At 41.9% G+C, this 19,470-nt stretch overlaps 1 protein-coding gene across 1 annotated transcript; it reads left to right on the forward strand.

Moving 5' to 3' along the window:
• Positions 1-430: 430 nt before the first annotated feature.
• Positions 431-19,165, forward strand: LOC139282900 (semaphorin-3F-like). Its single transcript, XM_070902804.1, has 17 exons — positions 431-592; positions 679-741; positions 3,263-3,382; positions 4,909-4,998; positions 6,309-6,402; positions 7,946-8,065; positions 9,429-9,568; positions 10,464-10,578; positions 15,148-15,217; positions 16,038-16,182; positions 16,357-16,579; positions 16,867-16,955; positions 17,072-17,113; positions 17,792-17,949; positions 18,099-18,166; positions 18,367-18,500; positions 18,701-19,165. Exons 1-17 carry the CDS (start codon positions 503-505, stop codon positions 19,127-19,129), a joined length of 2,190 nt encoding a protein of 729 aa, XP_070758905.1. The 5' UTR covers positions 431-502; the 3' UTR covers positions 19,130-19,165.
• The last annotated feature ends 305 nt before the right edge of the window (positions 19,166-19,470 follow it).

Genomic DNA, 19,470 nt, shown 5'->3' on the forward strand with positions numbered 1-19,470 from the left:
ATTCAGCCTGTCCATAACCCCATAATGGCAGGATGTAATTGTAGTGCTGAGGAGAGGAAAAAAAGAACAAACAGCTTCTGTAAATGAATTCAGGAGAGTCTGAGGGCATATTTGGCGCATCATTAGCATACTATCAAGACATCAACATTAGCATACTGTCTTTGTGTGTGTGTGTGTGTGTGTGTGTGTGTGCGTGTGCGTGTGTGTGTGGTTAACATTTGTAAAGTAAATGGAGAATATCACCTCTAGTACAGTACGAATGAAAGAACCTTGGCAAACTAAAGGGCATCTCTGTGCAGCCTACACACATCTCTTGTGACCATGTCTGTGGTTCATGTTTCCCAACTTTATTGTTTGTTTTTCTACTGCAATATTCTAGGCACAGCTTGAAGAAAACCATTTATTTCTCCACTCTTTCTGCCTCTTTATAGAGTTGAAGTCCACTGGCACCGCTCACCACTTCTCCTTTTTGCTGAATTCGACCGACTATCGGATCCTTCGCATGGACGAGGACCACGACCGCATGTATGTGGGCAGCAAAGATTACATCCTCTCTTTGGATCTGCACGACATCAACAAGGAGCCGCTCATTGTAAGAAACGTCCCACGCAAACAATAATCCTGATTGACCTCCACTCAAGTTTACGTCTAACCAGCTTGTTGATCTCTCTCTGTCAGATCCACTGGCCTGTTGCCCCCCAGAGGAAGACTGAATGTGTCCTGTCAGGGAAAGACACCAATGTAAGTATTCAAATAACGTGTTATAAAATTAAAACGACTGCTGAAACAATTAGCTTATTAATTAATAAGTCAATTTCACAGAAAATTGAATACCAAGAATTATGCTGATTTAATCATCAAAGTGCGGAACATTTCCTGGTTCCTGCTTCTTAAATATAAGGATTTGCTGCTTCTCTCTGTTTTATATTATTGTAAATTGATTATATTTGGGGTTTTAGGCTGTTAGATAAAAGCAAAAATCTAAATACGTCACACTGAGCTCTAGGAGATTGTGCGCCATGTTTTTTTACGACTTCCTAACATTTTAGCGAGTAAACAATTAATCAACTAGTCGATAGGATAATGGACAGATTAATCAATAATAAAAGCAATCATGAGTTGCAGCCCTAATTTGAAGTCCCATGCTGGTGACCTCCTGATTTTCATGCAAGTCTTTCAAGCAATTCATCAACCCTCAAGTGCTGTATGAGTAACAGACCCCTAATGTTCCAGCTGATAAAAGCACAGCTGTAAACCTTCGTCCTTTCAAACCTGCTACACATTTAAATCATTTCATACATCATTTCTTCTGCTGGTAACCTTCGCGTAAAAGTCCTGAGTGTGTTTTCAGTGTGTCTTTTTGGCAACACTTTGGATTTGAATATGGCACTGGGGTCAGTGGAGGACATTTTAAAGGACTCCTTCCAGTGTGTGACTTACTGTGAAGCTCTTATTTACTGTCTCTGCATCCCTGATTGCTGATTGCGTACAGCTGCCACCAATTAAGCTCCAGGAACTTGGAACGTGCAACACTCAGTCGTCTTCAGCTGAAAACATATTCCCCTGCACTAGCCGCACATATCTCATACATATTCTAGATATTTCTGTTTAATTTGTTTTAACATAATCTAATTTTCTTTTTTGCAGACTAATTATTTTACCCTGTGTTGTCCAGACAGGCAGACGAAATGAATTAGCCGCTGGGAGCTGCAGGCCTGTCTGAAGTGTTAATACGATTCAGACATTCAAACACGGCCGCCGCCAGTGGAGCCACCACAAGGAAACTCATCATTGAAATTCATATAAAAACCAGATCCTTCTCTTTTGATTTAGTTCACACATTCTGACCCCCCCGAAACACACACACACACACACACTCATCTCAGCCATGTAAGGGGTGAGCGCTGGCAGGAGCCGGTGATGAGGCTCTGGCTAATAACCCTGCTCTCCCCTGCTGGTAGAGAGCGCAGGCTGCTGTTTATCCAACTGGAATGTTCATTTATGCGTGTTTGGTGACCCGCGCCTCTCTCCTGCCTCCAGCTACATCGTATTGGCCTCTGTATGTTCGTGTGTGCATGTATGAGCCTCTGTGTGTGTGTGTGTGTGTCAGAGGTGGATTTGAAATTTCATCACTAAAATAAGAAATAAAATTGGCTACCGGGAGACATCTTGGCAACCGTGGCCACTCTTTAGGGAATGACAGATGATGACAATTCAAAAGCAATTCAGAGGGGATGTCGGTTCAGGCAGGGGGTCAAAGGCAATCATCCCCACAGTGCTCTCTGTGGGGGAGCACAACTGTGCGCTGAATAATACACGCAGGCCCACATGCGTTAACACATACACACACACACAAAAACACATCCTCTCAAACCTCTGACTTGTGCATCTGTCGTGTTGCTAAGATCTGCCAAAATGCCCCCCCCCCCCCCCCCAATCCTGCATACAATCTTTTTTTTTTATGCTTGGTACATCCTTTCTTTTTTGCCAGCTGTCACTAGCAGCCAACATGACAGACAAATATGAACAGATATCGTCGGCCTGTGCTTTTCTGTAGCTGGAGTTTTGATTTGGGTGGATTGAGAGCAGGGAGGGCGGACAGCTGGTCAGAAATAAATAGAGATTGGAAAGCTGCAGACCTCGAAAGCACAGAGCTGTTTTCACCAGCAGCACCTCTTTGTCTGCACTCCAAAAAGAAAAGTGTTGTCCTCGTCTAAATTCTTACCACTTAAAAAATTTAAATTCTAAATAAACCACATTTTAAAAAGCTCCCAACAACAAGCATGTAATTATGTCTTCTCCTTAAAAAAAACCCTAATTGGATTTAGAAATCTCTCTCTTCTAAAAACCAAATTTTCACTCAACAGTCTTGTTTGGTCTAACCAAAATGTTTTTCAGTTGTCAAGTCTGACAGAACATTGAATTGGTCTTATCCTCAAAGCACACGTCACAGCTCAGATGCACTGCTTTTCTTGGTTTCTGCCACACACTTATATGGTGTTTGGAAACATTTTTCCCTCTGACAGTGTGGTCTGATCCGAAGCCCGGGCCAGGCCGACACACAGAGCCAGGGAACAGAGCTGCCAAACGCAAGCTGGCCAACAGCGGAAATGATAGATGTGATTTAAGCCAGGCAGAGGGGTTATTAACCATCAGTGGGGCATTATGTATTATATAACCTATTTTTTTTCTGTTGCATTTTCATGATTCAGAATTCTTTTTTTTCTCTAATCCTGTTGGGTTTTGTTTTGCTCTCCCTCAGGGGGAATGTGGAAACTTCATCCGTCTGATCGAGCCGTGGAACCGGACCCACCTGTATGTGTGCGGAACAGGCGCGTACAACCCCATCTGCACCTACGTGGACCGAGGACGCAGGTCACAGGTAACCAAAGACACAGCCGGGCGGGCCGTGGAGACATTTTGACCCTTACCCTCTACTTCTTTTAAGAGCCGTACCTGTCAATCAATCTCGGGTCAGAGAATCTCCTTCTGCTCTTGCTCCTCAGTTTCACGGGCTCTGCTTCTCTTCCTTCATTTCATCATTTTCCTGCCTCTTACTTTTCATCGATTTGTGCTGTTCCACGGTCTGGAAGACTCAAAGAAAAAGAAGCTCGTGGCCAGTCCTCTCTAGATCTCTATTATTATTGCAAAATTGCTGTTGGTGAAGTACCTAACTGCTGCCGCTTAGAGATTGTTGAGGCACCAATCTTCTCTTACCGCTGGGAATAGCACGTTGACAGTATATCTATAGCTAATACCTTGTAGACCACCCCCCACCACCCCTCACCTGTTTATACACAGCAGTGTCTGTGGCCTGTCTTTCTCTCTGGCTAAGAGCCTCTGAAAGGCCATCATTACTGATGGAGCCTCTCATCCATCATCAGCCTTGTAGCTCACCCCTCCCTCCCTCCGTCCCTTGCTCCATCACTCCCTCGCTCCAGCACGACGGCCACGCAGAGCTGCAGCAGCTGCTATAGTCCGGCTACAGTCCACACACTTGCATTCACCACTCAGCCTGTTTAGTCTCACTGTTCAAATGTAGGGTTCAGATTTCAATGTAAAGGTCAGTCTTGTCATTCAGCTTCTCCCCAAAGGCCCAAACGCTATGTTACTTCACACTGTAAAGATTTTCTTCAGCAGGAGTAGATGTAAACAGAAACCAATTGTTCCAAAATTCTTCAGCATTGGCACGCGGAGCGCTTCACACATTTTTAGTTTTTAGTCCTCAGTTGACTCTTTTTCCCTCAACCGCAAACTTTTTCCTGCATCACTCTTTCTGCTTTTTTGTTTGATGCTGTTTCAGAGCTATTTTTGCAGAGTTTGTGTCAACCTGTCGGAGTTCTACATCAAAAACCTTCACATTTTGGGAAAAACTTGAAAATCCAAACTAGACTGTTTAGTTTAGGAGTGTGATTCAGTCACATATGTTGAAGATTAAGACTAAGAACAATCAGAAATTATTTACTATCTATATTCCTACATTTGTTTTAATTTGTTCTATCCTTCACTTTATTTGATGCTGCTGGATGTAATGCCTTTTTTTCTATTATCTCATTTTGTTGCATTTCCTTTTCTGTTTTCTTTCCTGGCACTGCATGGTTTATGCATGGACTTTGCAGCTGTGTTTGCATGACACTGAGTCTAATCCAACATGGTTACTAAATGATGAAAGTCACCCACCGGGCTCTCTTCACTCTACTTTGACCTCCACTTTGACATGTTTCTTTCCATTTTTTTTAGAATTGTTTGTCATCATCGAGTCTACTTGTTTTTTCCGATCTTTCGTTTTTGCACTTTCCTTTTTTCCTCTTCTGTTTATGTCATGGTCATCATCAGATTAAACTCACTTTGTTCTGGGCTGTCGAATGTCGTAATGAGATGGCCCACTGTGCCATGTCTCTGTTTTAGGGGTCCCACTACCTACAGGCACCACAATCTGGAGGGAGAACAAGTCGGGCAGCAGACTACAGCAGTACATCAGAGCCTTTGGAGGCGAAGGTGGGCTGAAGGGAGTTTTTTTAAAGGCTCTTAAGTTTGGTGCCCACAGAAACTGGTTTTCACAGATCTTGGAGCAACAAAACAGCTTCCTGAACTGCTGAATCTCCAAAAACTTCTACTATCAAATTTTTTTTTTGCACAAAACATGCTTCCCTCCAACAGCAACATAAAGGAATGCTTTGTTAATGTACTGTTCTCATGTCAGTGGAGCCTTTAAAGGCCCTGAAAACATATTTCCTCCATCAGATTCGTACTAAGCGCTGGGCTCCAACATGAACACAACAGTTTCTCCCCACGTCAGAATGATTTTGTTTTGTTTTCCAGATGAAATATTTCTGTATTTGTGTTTTTGTGCTTTTCTCACTGGTTTGAGGTGGGCGGAGCTTAGTTGCCAAAAGGTGATGTCACATACTTCTGTGATCCAATCAAAGTTTAGCAACATCAGCAGCACAGTCAACCAAAGCTGATGTGTTGATGTGAGCTGAGTGTTTCTGAGTGTTAAACTCTTAATAAATTACGGCAGATATTTTTGTTAATAATGCTTAATATCCATAAAAGTTCATGTTATAGAAAAAAGGTAAATGTTTTGGGATTTTTTGAGAATACAATATTAAAAAGCTGTCAGTTAAATATGCAGATTTGTTGAACATAGGGGTTATTATCACCTTAAAGGTTGATTTATTGTTTTTTCCAAATGGTAGAGTTCCCATCCACACACATATATTTGAGCCATACTTTATGTTGTTAGTGAAACAAATATCCATGAACGGGTTACAAACACAGCTTTGACATAATTCTGCTTTCCCTCACATATTTCCTACCTGTCAGACATCACCAGCCAGCTTTGAAGTACCCGACAAAACTCCATTTAGACACATAGCCAGTGTTGACACAGATGTTCAAGATGTCCTCTTGTGAAATAATGAATTCTTGTTTGAGCCACTAACATCAGAAGCACGGTGGATGAGTTTTGGATTGCTCTCAGCATTTTCCTCCACCTCTCCATCTCACAGATAACTGGCTTTGTGTGCTTTTTGTTCCCCTCAGCAGATCCAATAGTGCTGTGAGAGAGTCTGTTTTTCACAGCTCACACCTCATCATTGTTACTGTGTCTCTAGACTGATCACATTATTAGTTTGATGCTACTGCTTTTAACATCTAAGTATACTCTAAGTGCCTTGTACATGCTGCATTCAGAGAATAACCCTCCCACACACAAAAAAAAATGATTCCTGAAACACAATGAATCTGTTATCAAATGAGAAAAGATAATTTTTAATGATGTTTTTCCTTATTATTTACTGTTATAGGAATACATTTTCCGGCTTGAACCTGGTAAAGTGGATTCTGGGAAAGGAAAATGTCCTTATGACCCCAAACTTAACAGCGTCTCTTCTTTGATCAGTAAGTCCCTGCTTTTTTTATACAACGTGTACAGGCAGCTTGGAATAGCTATCTGTGGAAAACAAAGAAGTTCTGCAATATGTCTGCATTATTGAATTTAGCTACTTTCTTTCAGTTTTTGATAGTGTTTACTTTAACAAAATTTTAGGCTGTTGTTACAGTAGCTGCCCCTAAAGTAATAAGCTCCTCTGATTATGGGTAATGATTTTATATTCCATGCTCTTATTGTGCGCTAGATTGCACTAATGTACAATCTGGGGCTGCTACTGATTACTACTGATTATTTTGATTATCAATTAATCTGCCCATTATTTTCTCAATTAATCATTTAGTTGTTTTGTCTATTAAATGAAAATAAATTGTGAAATAATGCTCAGTAACATTTTTCTGAGCCCACGGCGATGTCAAAATTACTTGTTTTGTCCGACCAACAGTCCAAAACCCAAAGACAGTCACTCTACAATCATATGAGACAGAGAAAATCAGCAAATCCTCACATTTGGGACGCTGCAACCAGATAATTCTGTGCTAATCATTTGGAGCTCTAGTACAGTTACAGTTTTATCAACATGATCACTTCTATCTGTCAGACTGATGTGTGTGCTCTCGTGTCAGTGGGTGGTCTTTTGTTGTCAGCAGCTTACAGGTGGTCAGACACGGCTGTTGATCAGTGACCTCCTGCCCTGCATGCATGAGAGAGAGAGAGAGAGAGAGAGAGAGAGAGAGAGAGAGAGAGAGAGAAGAGAGAGAGAGAGAGAGAGAGAGAGAGGAGAGAGAGAGAGAGAGAGAGAGAGAGAGAGAGAGAGAGAGAGAGAGAGAGAGAGAGAGAGAGAGAGAGAGAGAGAGAGAGAGAGAGAGAGAGAGAGAGAGAGAGAGAGAGAGAGAGAGAGAGAGAGAGCTGTAACACCAAGTAAATCAGTTACAGGTTGTCCTCCATTACTCGCAGGCCAGAGACATGCTGCACTGAGGACAACAGAGGAAACTGGAATTCCCGTGGTTTAGGCGTTATTGTTTACATTTTTCATACCGCCTCTCACTTACCTCCTAAAAATATCACTACAGTAGATTGCCAGGAGAGACTCTAAATTTCAATTTCAATTTCGACCCCGAACCTCGACACCATGAATCCAGCTGATGTGAAATTGTGTAAATCCAGCTGTCCTTTGAAACTGCACTGATGAGCGTGATATAAGTATGATTGCAATGCAATTGTGAGGTCAACATTCTTAACCCAAAGGTGACATTTCTGACACCACTGGACTGGGTTTGAGGAGATTTTGATGAGATTTATGAGAAGTATGATGTATTTTGGCACTGTGCTGTGTTTTTTAGAAGATCACAAAGAAATTACAATCAGTAATAATAACAAAAGTAAAAAAACGTAACTGTCAATAGCCACAGCTGCTGTACAGATGATGCAACTTTTTATTGAAGTTTCAATCAGACGTGGTAGACAACATGTTCTCTACTTCAACCTAAGACATTTTCATCCGTCATGACTTCACCTCCGCAACACCCTTCCTTCTTTCTCTGTGACTGACAGATGGAGAGCTGTACGCAGGAGTCTACATTGATTTCATGGGAACAGACTCTGCTATCTTCCGTACGCTGGGGAAGCAGACAGCCATGAGGACTGATCAGTACAACTCCAGATGGTTAAACGGTAATGTCTCAACTCACGGCTTGTACTGCAGCCAGCATTATTTCTTTCTTTCACTCATCTCTTTCCAGACCGTTTTTAATTTATTCCTCAGCTCCTGCAGTACATGGCTGTGATGTTAATTCCCTGCACATCGCCCATTCCTCGAGTCGTGTCGTCTAGGAATTAGATTGTTGATCTTTCCAGCCTGCTCCACATGACCACATGATCATTTGACTTGTAACATAAAATGTGCTACGCTAATTGTTGACTGCATGCCAGCAGAGCCTGACCGCAGGGTCAGTGGTGTAGTAGTAGGGGGAAATGACTGAATGTCAATAATGACTCAGAGTAGCCGCCGCTCTCTAATGAACCATGATTGTCACAGCATTATAAATGCTGGTTGGGTGCTTTCGGTTGATGTTGCCCCCCCCCCCCCTCAGTGTTGCTGGCTCCCAGATTTTCCTCTGACCCTGTTGCCCTGACAACAGTCCCCCTGGTAGTGGTACACTGAATCGGGACACCTGAGTCCTGCTAATCAGCCATGTGGATTCCCTCGGATGTTTCCCCTCCCCCCATGACACTGTTCCTGGTTACACCCCCCCCCCCCCCCCCCCCCCTCCTGGTTTTTGGTTTGTCCTCATTTGGGACTCTGGTCGGTCACAATGGGGAGGGGCACTCTGTGTTGTGTGTCCAGCGGTGACCCAGTAAGTCAGCCAGTGGGAGCGCACTGTGATGCCATATTGAGCATTGTCTCTAGGTAGAAATAAAGGGGGTGGGTTTAGGACAGTTAAAGTGCTGTTCTGGGCTTCGGGCTACTATTATTAACAGCAGTAATCATTCTCAATAGACCTCGGCCTCATCCAGTTTCTCTGTTAGAGTTCAAATGATGTCTCCGGCTGAATCCAAATCTTCACCCTTTGAGCCCTCGCAGACTTCGGTCTTACAAACAATAACAACAACAAAACAATAGTCGGATGCCCATATGTACACTGAAACAGTTTTTGTGTGCTATTATCACAAAATTCACAGACCTAGTTCTGTGCAAAAATACATATCAACGTTTAGCAAAAGAGTTAAACAGATTAGGCAGGTATCTTGCAAATTTACATCCTTTTTAGACCTTCTTAACGGCCAGTCTGGACAGGAGGAGCGATTACAGCTACCAGTTTCAGTGTACATGTGAGTGTTGTTTTAAGACTGACTTAAAAAAATTTGAACTTAACCTTTAAAGGATAAAAATAAATACAACAAAGTTTGAGGTTGATACACACAACTTTGACTACTAATTGTTTGACACTTCTGATATTATATTCACATCAAAGAATACAAGCATGAACCGAAAATCTGCTAATGCTCTCTCTGTCTCTTCTTTCTTCTTCTACAGATCCCACATTCATCCACGCACACCTCATCCCAGACAGCGCCGAGAAGAATGATGACAAGCTCTATTTCTTCTTCCGCGAGAAAGCCTCTGAGATGGGTCAGAGTCCCATGACCCAGTCCAGGATAGGGCGGATCTGCCTGGTGAGTTATCACACCATTCAGCAAAACCTCATGTTGATCATCACCGCTGAAAGGTTTATATGTCTCCATAATGGTTAGTTATAGTCTGTTGCCTGTTTCCTAGTCTCTTAGAGGCCCAGAAAGGAAGTTCTCTGTGATCATCAGTAATTGCTGAGCACGAAACAGCAACACACGCCAATTACCAGTCAGAAAACAAAATCTTTGCTGTTTGCCTCGACAGCTAAGTTTGGAAAGCATTCTGTTATTTTTGTTCCACTGGATGAAATGTTTGAACCACAGTTTGAGAGTTTACTTTAGTCCACATCTGTATACATGCATAGACATCCATACAAAGCCAGAGCTCTGTTTGCTCAGCGATGAAGTGCTGTGTCCTGGAGTGTTTTTCACTGAAGATGGACAAATAATGACCAAAAGTGTCCAAAAAAAGTGTCGAGTTATTTCAACAAAAAGCTAAAATATCAGCCTCATGGTGACGTTAGAGGATCACCAAAGTCAATATGACACATCATCTAGGGCCGACGAACAAAATTTGGTGTATATTGGAATATCTTCTAAATTTCATGCCAATCCATTGCCCACTTGATGTTACATTAGATAAAGATAGACACCAAATGTTTGTCTTCCAGCTCTGCAAATCATTTGGACTCCATAAAAACGTGTTGATTTCCAGCCCATGAATCATTTTCCCAAAGCTTTACCTCAGCAGCAGAAGTTGGCTGACCTCCTGTGCAGATGGGCCAAGCTGAAACCCAGAGCTGATCTTTATTCATACGGGCCCAATAACAACAGACCCGGCGCAATTAGTTTGGACAGTTGTTTCAAACAGCTGTTAATCAGACGTTGGTCAGACGCTTCCAGTAGACCTGGATGACTACTGTGTATCTTGTCCCCACAGAATGATGACGGTGGACACTGCTGTCTGGTGAACAAGTGGAGCACGTTTCTGAAAGCTCGACTCATCTGCTCAGTGCCCGGAGCTGACGGCATTGAGACGCACTTTGATGAACTAAGTGAGTTTGAATGATTATTTCCCTGTTTAAGATTCATCTACGGTCCTTCCTTTCATCTCTGGGACATTGTACACCCCAACCTCGACACCAGGTGTGTCCTGTTCACCACCTGTAGATCATTTACACTCTAGTCAGTGTGTGTGTGTGTTTGTGTGTGTGTGATCTAAAAGTTAACTTCAACTCCAAATATCTGAAATACTTGAACGTGGCGTTTTTACATATCATATTCCACAACTCAGGGAACAAAATGAACACGTCCGTGACCTGACAGGAAAAATGGGCAGATGGAAAGTGAGAATTCTTACAGGACTGTGTAACTACAATTCAAAACAAGGGTCTCCAGATGGACTTCTTGTTGACAGATTCAGTATCAACAACTTTCTCATTTTTAGTGTTCACATTTTGCCCTCCATTTGCTTTGCATACTTTCACCATGATGCTACAGTTTGTAAGGCCTTCAGCATTAACATCTACTCAGGTTTTTGTGTGGGCCAACAGCTCACTGCACTTTAGAGACACACACATCCAGCAAAGCAGCATTTACAGCAGCATGTGTCTGCTTATGTACAGCAATGCTGGGAAGAATCCCAGAGAACCTGCAGCTTTAGATTAAAGTATCACCGACTCCTACATGTTAAGCTTGACATGTCTGTTCCTTTGAACATCAACATGGCTCCTGTAGGTAACATCCAGAAAGGTAACATCCTCACTGTAAGACTGTGATCGTGACTGTGATCGTGACTGTGATCGTTCTGCTTTCGAGCACCATCAACATATTTTTCAGAGAATTTGTACTTAACCAAAAAAAAAACAAGAGATGGAAAAGCAAATACACACACGCATGCAGAGTAATCAAAGTAATGAGCAGCTGGGATCAGTCCGACCCCCCTGCGGATCATCCCAGCCTGTCCGTCATTCACATGACTGACAGGATTAAGGAGGGATTTGTAGTATCCTTGAAATTATAGTGACTGGTGGTATGAGCAGCAAATCTTTCACTACTTTCCACTGTTTTTTGCCAAATTTTAGTAGAAAGATGAGCTCTCACTGGGATTAAAACTGTTATTTCACACAAAATTGGATGGTAGAAAGACTTTACAATTCATTGTGATTTCAACTGCAAGCTAAAATTTACCCTGAGACATCTCACTTTTCCTGCTGACAAGATGGACTCAAGTTAAATTAAAATGAATGACGCTCAATCAATCAAGTTTCAAGTCTTCTATGAGGCAGCTTTTTCAAGAAATAGCATAAAATCAATTCACAAAATAAAGATTACCCTCTGTGGAGTACCGTGTTTGACACCTTTAGAGGGCAGCAGTTGCTTTTAGTGCCACAGAACACATTTAATGCCACATAACGAAAAAATGAATTTGAAATAACTGCAATGTAATGCACTTTGAGAATTTTGTCTCACGAAAAATAATTCTTTTACAAAATGTTGTTTCACTAAATGCTGTCCAAATGAAACAAAAAAATACCATAATGGTTTTGTGTCTCAAGTTGCACTTGAACACACCGCATAGACTACAGTTGATGGCCAGAAACATGCACATATGTTTATCTCTGTCATAATTGTTTTCATTCAGATTTTGCCTATTTATTGTGACAGAATTAAATAATTCACCCAGCAACTGTGCATCAAGCACATCTATCAGCTGAATGTTTAGTAACATCTCTTATTCCCGCTGTGATGAGGCTTTGCAAGTTGCAAATGTATGTTATGCATTAAGAGCACTCTGTCAGTGACAGAGGAGCGCTCTTACTGTACTTTTAGTCATCTATCCACGGCACAGCAGGTCAGTTGTAGTCTCTGTGCAGATGAGCACTCGTGGTGAGGTCATTGTGAGTCCTGAGGTGCAGAGTAACATCCCACAGCTCTGTGGTCGTCGTTCCCACAACCACAGACCGTCTGGTAGAAATGTGTTCTGTCTCCAGTCCTGCTGGTCCTGAAGGAGCCCAGCAGAGGCATCAGAGTGGTTGTATGAGGACTCGGGGGACAGAGTGGAGTAGATTCAGATGGTGAGGCAGAGGCCAACAGAAGAGAAAGCATTCAGCTTTGTGCCGCGAGAGAGGAGGAATATAAAGACACACAGACGCAAGAGAGATGAAAATGTCTGCCAGACAAAAATGAGAATGAATGTGTGGGCGATAAAGTTTTATTGCCTTTTCTGAAATGTAATTATGGAGTGAAACAATGTTTTTCATTGAGTTATTTTTTATGTCACTGTAGTCCACAAATCCCAAAACCTCTTTACTGCATATGAAGACATGGGTCCTTTTTTATTGTTGCTTTTTGTTTCTTTTTGAAACTCTTTCTGTAATTATTCTAAGTGGACATTTCAACAACATGTTTTAGGTGCACATCCTTTAGAGTAGGTATCAAGGAGCTAATGATATACTATCTGTAGTCATTTGACAATCCGTCTTCCATCCAGTGACTATTATTCACTGAGTGCATGACTCACTTTCTCTTGTGTCTCTTGTTTTTGTCTCCTTATTTATCCCCCCTCTTTGTGTGCCTTCTGTGCTTACAGCAATCAGAGATGTTTCTCTGCTAACGTGATGCTGAGAGCGCCTCAAAGACTGTCTGATCCGACACATCAGAAACAGTTGCAATGACGCAACAGATCTCTGCTGATTTTATTTCTTTTCTCGCTCTGTAGCCAGGAGGCCTGTCACACTGGCGTCAGATGGGTTATGAATTTCTACTTTGTTTGCCAAAAGTAAATTTTTGCTTTAGCGTGCAGCCATTACCTGTCATTTTCATACCTTGGCACATAAGGAGATTTTCTGAAATTATTTCAAACTCATGATCAAAGGAAAGTTTGTTGATTCTGCAACTTTTGCACAGTCAGAAAAGATGTTTTCATACAGGCCGTGTTTAGTTTGAACTTCCTCGCGTTTATTTTGTGCATACTAGATAACGCCAGGAGCACAAGGATTAAATCATGTGTTATTACATTTCACCCTCAATTCCACATACATAATTGTGGCTTAACATTTTGTTCTTTTGCATGCTGCTTGTCACGTTCACCCTGATGATATTTGAGCGATAAATCTGAGCGGGCGGCTCTTTATTCTTACTGTGGTGTGCCAGATTAATGTGCTTGCTTCTGGCTTCACAGATAACCATGAAAAAAGATCTCAGATTATAAAAGAGAGGATAGGATTTCATGCCTCTTTATTGTAATTGGTGTTTTCTAAAGACTTAACTATAGGTAATTGTTGTCCTTGTTTTTTGAAGGCCATTTAAAACAAGTGATCTGTGCCCTTTTCACTGGTTTCCCATTGATGCACAGCATTAAGTGGACCTATGTGTTCAACAGCGGGTGAAGTGTTATTCTACTCAACCTGTCTACTTTAAATTTATTTCAGTTTTCTTCCTTATTGTTTTTCCTTGCACTTTTCTCTCATTAAGCCATCAGAGCATATACAGGGTTCACAACTGCCTGAATCCCACAGTCATTGGATGCATATGGCTCCTATTAAAGTCATGTTTCACCAGAGATCTCTATTTCACTTGTATTCCCTGCTGAGACTCAGGAACTGTAGTTTCAGCATTGGAAGAGGTTACATTCGGGATCTCATTGAGGCTCTCGTAACCACAATTCATGAGGAACTCTCCTGTAACTCCCCCTCCCAGGAAGCAAAAGGTCTCCATATTATTACTATATGGAAATGACTGGGAATGAATAAAGCCTTGGATGATTTGATAGACAGACACTAATATTTACTTAATATACCGTGTTTTCTTTGTATGGCCGTCCATCATGACAGCTTCTGTAGAAAGGCTGTGTTTTTCATCAGGGGCGTAATGTAACTAAAAATATTCACTCAATTACTTAAATACAATTTTGAGGTACTTGTACATATTTGAGATTTTCTGCTACTTATTACTCCACTACATTTATTTGACAGCTGTAGTTACAAGTTACTTTGCAGATTAAGATTTTACATATGGGAAGGCTTGGGACGCCTTACCAAAAAGCTGTATCTAGTTGGGGCTCCTCCGTCACATGTTTCTATGAGAGGTGATCCCACCCTCTAAACTTCACAGATGGTTTCATTTGAATAATTCTATGAGGCCCAATGAGGTCAAATTGTTCAATATTTCACAAAAACCGCAAAGATAAGGAAAAAGTCTAAAATATGAACACATTTGTGGCGCAGAACTTAGTTTTTCCTTCTTTGCTGCCCATTAATCATCTCACGACCCTTCAGATTCATCTTGTGACCCTTTTTAGAGGCGGCTCGACCCCCAGGTTGGGAACCACTGGACTAAACTACCTAACGCTACATGAAGTGGCAATAAATCAACTAGCTGCAACAATATAACATTGTCAGTATATAATGATATATGAGTCACAGCAGCCATTTTTCTGCAGAATGAGTTCTTTTACTTCTGACACTGGAAGTACATTTTGTTGATAATAATACACATTTTGAATGCAGGGCTTTTACTGGTAATGGAGTTAATTGTTGTTAATGTGCTTTTACTTAAGGATCTGAGTGCTTCCTCCATGGTTTATGACTAACAAATTACTATACATTCTCTTTGTCTATTAGGGGACGTGTACATCCAGCCAACTCAAGACACCAAGAATCCTGTCATCTATGGAGTCTTCTCAGTTTCAGGGTGAGTGACTGACAGCCTTCTCAAACTCTCTAACTTTCATGCAGTTTGGAGGGAAGGTGTATTTCGGTTTCCTCCCGCAGGTTTTTTTGTTCGTTTTCGCTCAGCCTGAAGGTGTCAGCTCCCTCTGATATTGAAATGCTGTGTCGCGTATGGCCCGTCAGATTCAGGCTACAAAGACAAAACAAAAGGCTGTGAATCTAGAGCCCAGAGGGAGTCGCGCTCCTCTGATGAGAGACAGACTGAGCCTATAGTTCCTCATAGGTCAGGTTTGATAGCGAGCTGCCATTCAACACACAGCATTAAAATTCAAGGGAACCAACCAGACATGTAAATTGAGACTCTGAGTGCACACAAGCAGGGAGAGGTGCGCACCGAGTCATAATAAACACGTCTTGATTAATGTATTTGAGAAACAAATACTGTCATTGTTCCCATCCTCTCCTTAGGCACGTTTAAACCCAGCTGATAGAAACACATGCGGTGCTAATGATAGAGGCCCATGACAGGAGCTACAAACATAGTACACCCACCACACAGCAGCGAGAGCCTGAGCGCTGGCGATTCTCTGCAGTACGTGGGTGTTTGTGTGTCAGTGTGTCAGACAGCTTGACTCTAGTTGAGTCGGTTTCAGAGTGTGTTTGTGCGTCATGATGCTTCACTGCGTTCCTGTAAGAGGCCAACTGAGTACGTGGGAAGGAAGTAGATCCTACCAGCCGCAGAGTACACCCGTAGTAATTATCCCAGGGAGTGAGTTAATCTGTATCCTCTAGCTGCTGTCTCCGTGTGTTCACCCGTTTTTCTCCTGCCCTCCTCCCTCCAGATCTGTGTTCAAAGGCTCGGCAGTGTGCGTCTACTCCATGGCCGACATCCGTATGGTCTTCAATGGGCCTTTTGCCCACAAGGAGGGGCCCAACTACCAGTGGGTGGCGTACACTGGGAAGATCCCGTACCCACGACCTGGCACTGTGAGTTATAAACAATAAAAAAAAATAAAAAAATCATGAACACACCCCTCGTCACATTACAAACCAAAATTCTCTGTCATCCTTTTTATAAGAACATGTTTTTACTGCAGCAGGAGTTTGGTAAATTGCAGGTTTGACAGTTAAATCTCTTCTTTTTTTTTTTTTTGTCCATAGTGTCCTGGAGGCACGTTCACCCCCAACATGAAATCCACAAAGGATTACCCAGATGAGGTTATCAACTTCATGAGAAACCACCCCACCATGTACAACGCCGTATACCCAGTGCACAAGCGCCCCCTGGTGGTCAGAACCAACGTGGACTATGAGTTCACCACAATTGCAGTGGACCAAGTGGCAGCTGCTGACGGGAGCTACGAGGTGCTCTTCCTGGGCACAGGTCAGTGCTCTCAGGCCTTAACTGACGTTATGTGATGAGTGTCCTGTAATCTAATAGTCATATGAGTGTGCAGTTTGTCAGCTAGCCTTGACTCTGTCTGGCAGGTTCACACACAAGTAGAGGATCTTCTTTGCCTCTTAATCGTAGATCATAGACATTTTGGGAATTCAGTTTCCTGTTAAAACCAGATATTTGAGTGGAACCTGAGGAGGAAACTAAGGTCAGAGGTCCATGGCTCAAAGCATCAACAGGCCTGGAGTTAAACTTGCGTCTCTTGTGTTTTACAGATCGGGGGTCAGTCCAGAAAGTGATTGTCCTGCCTAGAGACGACTTGCAGACAGAGGAGCTGGTCTTGGAGGAAGTGGAGGTCTTCAAGGTCTGACCTTATTCTACATTTATGTATATTGTGTTTGTCATCTGAGACAAAAAATAACACACTGAATATTCATTGTCTGCTGATTTTAAAGTTGTTGTTAACTGTATCAACTGCAGGTTCCCACGGCGATTACCACCATGAAGATTTCATCAAAACGGGTACGTTCCTTTGAAGTGGCTTAGACCAAATTAATGAATAAATAAATAGATTGTAGCACGGAAATCAGACTTATGAGAAAACATATGTGTAAAGTCATTAATTCAAATAAGAAAATTATAATATTGGTGAAATGTTCATAATTTAAAATAAAAGGTGATAACACTTTTTACAACAGTTGTAATAGTTTCCTACAATTTCTTGAAAAATGAATTGATAACTGGGAACTCATAGGAAGGTTCTTGGAAAGGACTGTGTTTTCGGTGCTTATTATGTGAAAAATGAACTGTTTTCATATGGTAGCTTAGTTAATCATTGCATTATTTTCTAGCAGAACATTGAGTCAAGTCAAAAATGTGGAATTTATCTACAGGAAAGCATACTGTACATGTATCCTGAAGAACAATGTCTCCAATAATACAATAAAGTAATGGTTTCTGAATATTTTTTAAGTTGTTCTTCTTAAAGCTGTTCTTTCGAGGGAATTCCTCAGGATTAAACTGCTTATAAACTCAACAAAAGTAACTAATAATTGTTTCAGACAGTCTCTATTTTCTGTGAAACAGTACTTAATTACATAGTTCCTTCCTTTAATCTTTCGAGGAAATGACAGACCTGTGAAATAAAATGTTTATATTTGATAATTTTATTTTCTGACCTCTGTTTTGTTTTTTAAATAGCAACAACTGTACGTAGGATCAGTGTTGGGGGTGACCCACCTGGCTCTCCATCGCTGCGATGTGTACGGGGAGGCCTGCGCTGACTGCTGTCTGGCCAGAGACCCGTACTGCGCCTGGGACGGCAAATCCTGCTCCAGATACTCCACCTCACAGAAGAGGTGAGGATTAAGATAGTATAGGGCATGCGTGGGCACAGCACTTGTTTGTGTGTGTTTAGAACATTTTCTTTCTTACTTTAACACGTAATATTTTTTAAATATGTTGAAGTTAAGCTTTTTATTTTCGTCTGTTGATCTGACCCCTCTAGACGGAGCCGTCGGCAGGATGTTAAGTATGGAAACCCAATCCGTCAATGCCGAGGTTATAACTCCAACAGTGAGTATCAGGCTAACTTTGTATTAATACAGTAGCCCATACAGTACAAAATTATGTTTTTATTATTTATTGTCTGGTTATTCAAATGTATTTCTTTTTTTCCTCTATGAGTGTGCTCTGTTTATTTATCTTGTAGTAGTCTAGTTGATATATTTTATAGATTTTCTTGCATCAAATGTATTCTACATAATGTTTTATAGCCAATAAGAATACTCTGGAGACAGTTCAGTATGGGGTGGAGGGCAGCACTACGTTCCTGGAGTGCCAGGCCAGGTCTCCTCATGTGTCTCTCAAGTGGCACCTGCAGAAGGAAAACAGCGACAGGAGGAAAGAGGTGAGCAAAGCTTTCCCTGTAAAGCATTTACAGTTATGTTTCCACAGACACTTGAAGCTGTCCTTATAATCGTTTCCATGGTACAGGCCTGGTGTGTGAATCTATATGAGCCAGGAGAAGACTAATGAATGAATGAAGTGTTTAAACTTCACACTGAACATCTTAAAATGTGTAAAAATCTTCACTGTCTTTCCTTTCAGATTCGCTCAGAGGGCCGCCTCCTGAAAACAGAACAAGGTCTTCTGATCCGCTCGCTGCAGTCGTCTGACAGCGGCATCTACCAGTGCACATCCACAGAGAAAAACTTCAAACACACGCTTGTCAAGCTGCAGCTCGTGGTCCTGTCCAGTCGCACAGTCAACAACGTGTTGGTGGAAACAGGCAGCCCGGCCCTCCCTCCGCTGCAGTCCAGTGCCTGGACTCCGAGCGCCGGTCAGTATAAGGACCTGCTGACCATCCTGAGCCAGCCAGAGATGGGCCTGATCAACCAGTACTGCCAGGATTACTGGCAGCTCGGGGAAGGCAGTGTTGGGGACAACAAGGCCAAAAGCCTGAAGGAGCTGAAAGAACAGAAGAAGCCTCGCAACCGTCGGCATCATGACGAGCAAACAACTCCAGCTGAGACATGAGGAGCTTCATCATACTCAAACACCCCCAGTCCACCTTTTCACACCACCTCCTAAACACTGCAACCCTCCATTTAGGGGAATGACTCCAGTTAGAAAAATCAAATCCATAACAGACAAGACAGATACTGCAACCAAAAGCAACAGCATCAAACAGTTTCTATGTAACTGTTGGGGAAAAAATACACAATATTTATTGTAGGTTGTAAAAAGTAATTCTTTGTACCTATCTAGAAAACATGTTTTTTTTTTTTGTGAATAGGTAAATCTGTGCAAATATTGTTGTTATTATTATATTAGTGTTATTGTTTATTACAATGTGTTATTATGTTGAGAAATATCTT

The sequence above is a fragment of the Enoplosus armatus genome, chromosome 3, assembly GCF_043641665.1.
Source record: "Enoplosus armatus isolate fEnoArm2 chromosome 3, fEnoArm2.hap1, whole genome shotgun sequence".
Classification (NCBI taxonomy): Eukaryota; Metazoa; Chordata; class Actinopteri; order Centrarchiformes; family Enoplosidae; genus Enoplosus; species Enoplosus armatus.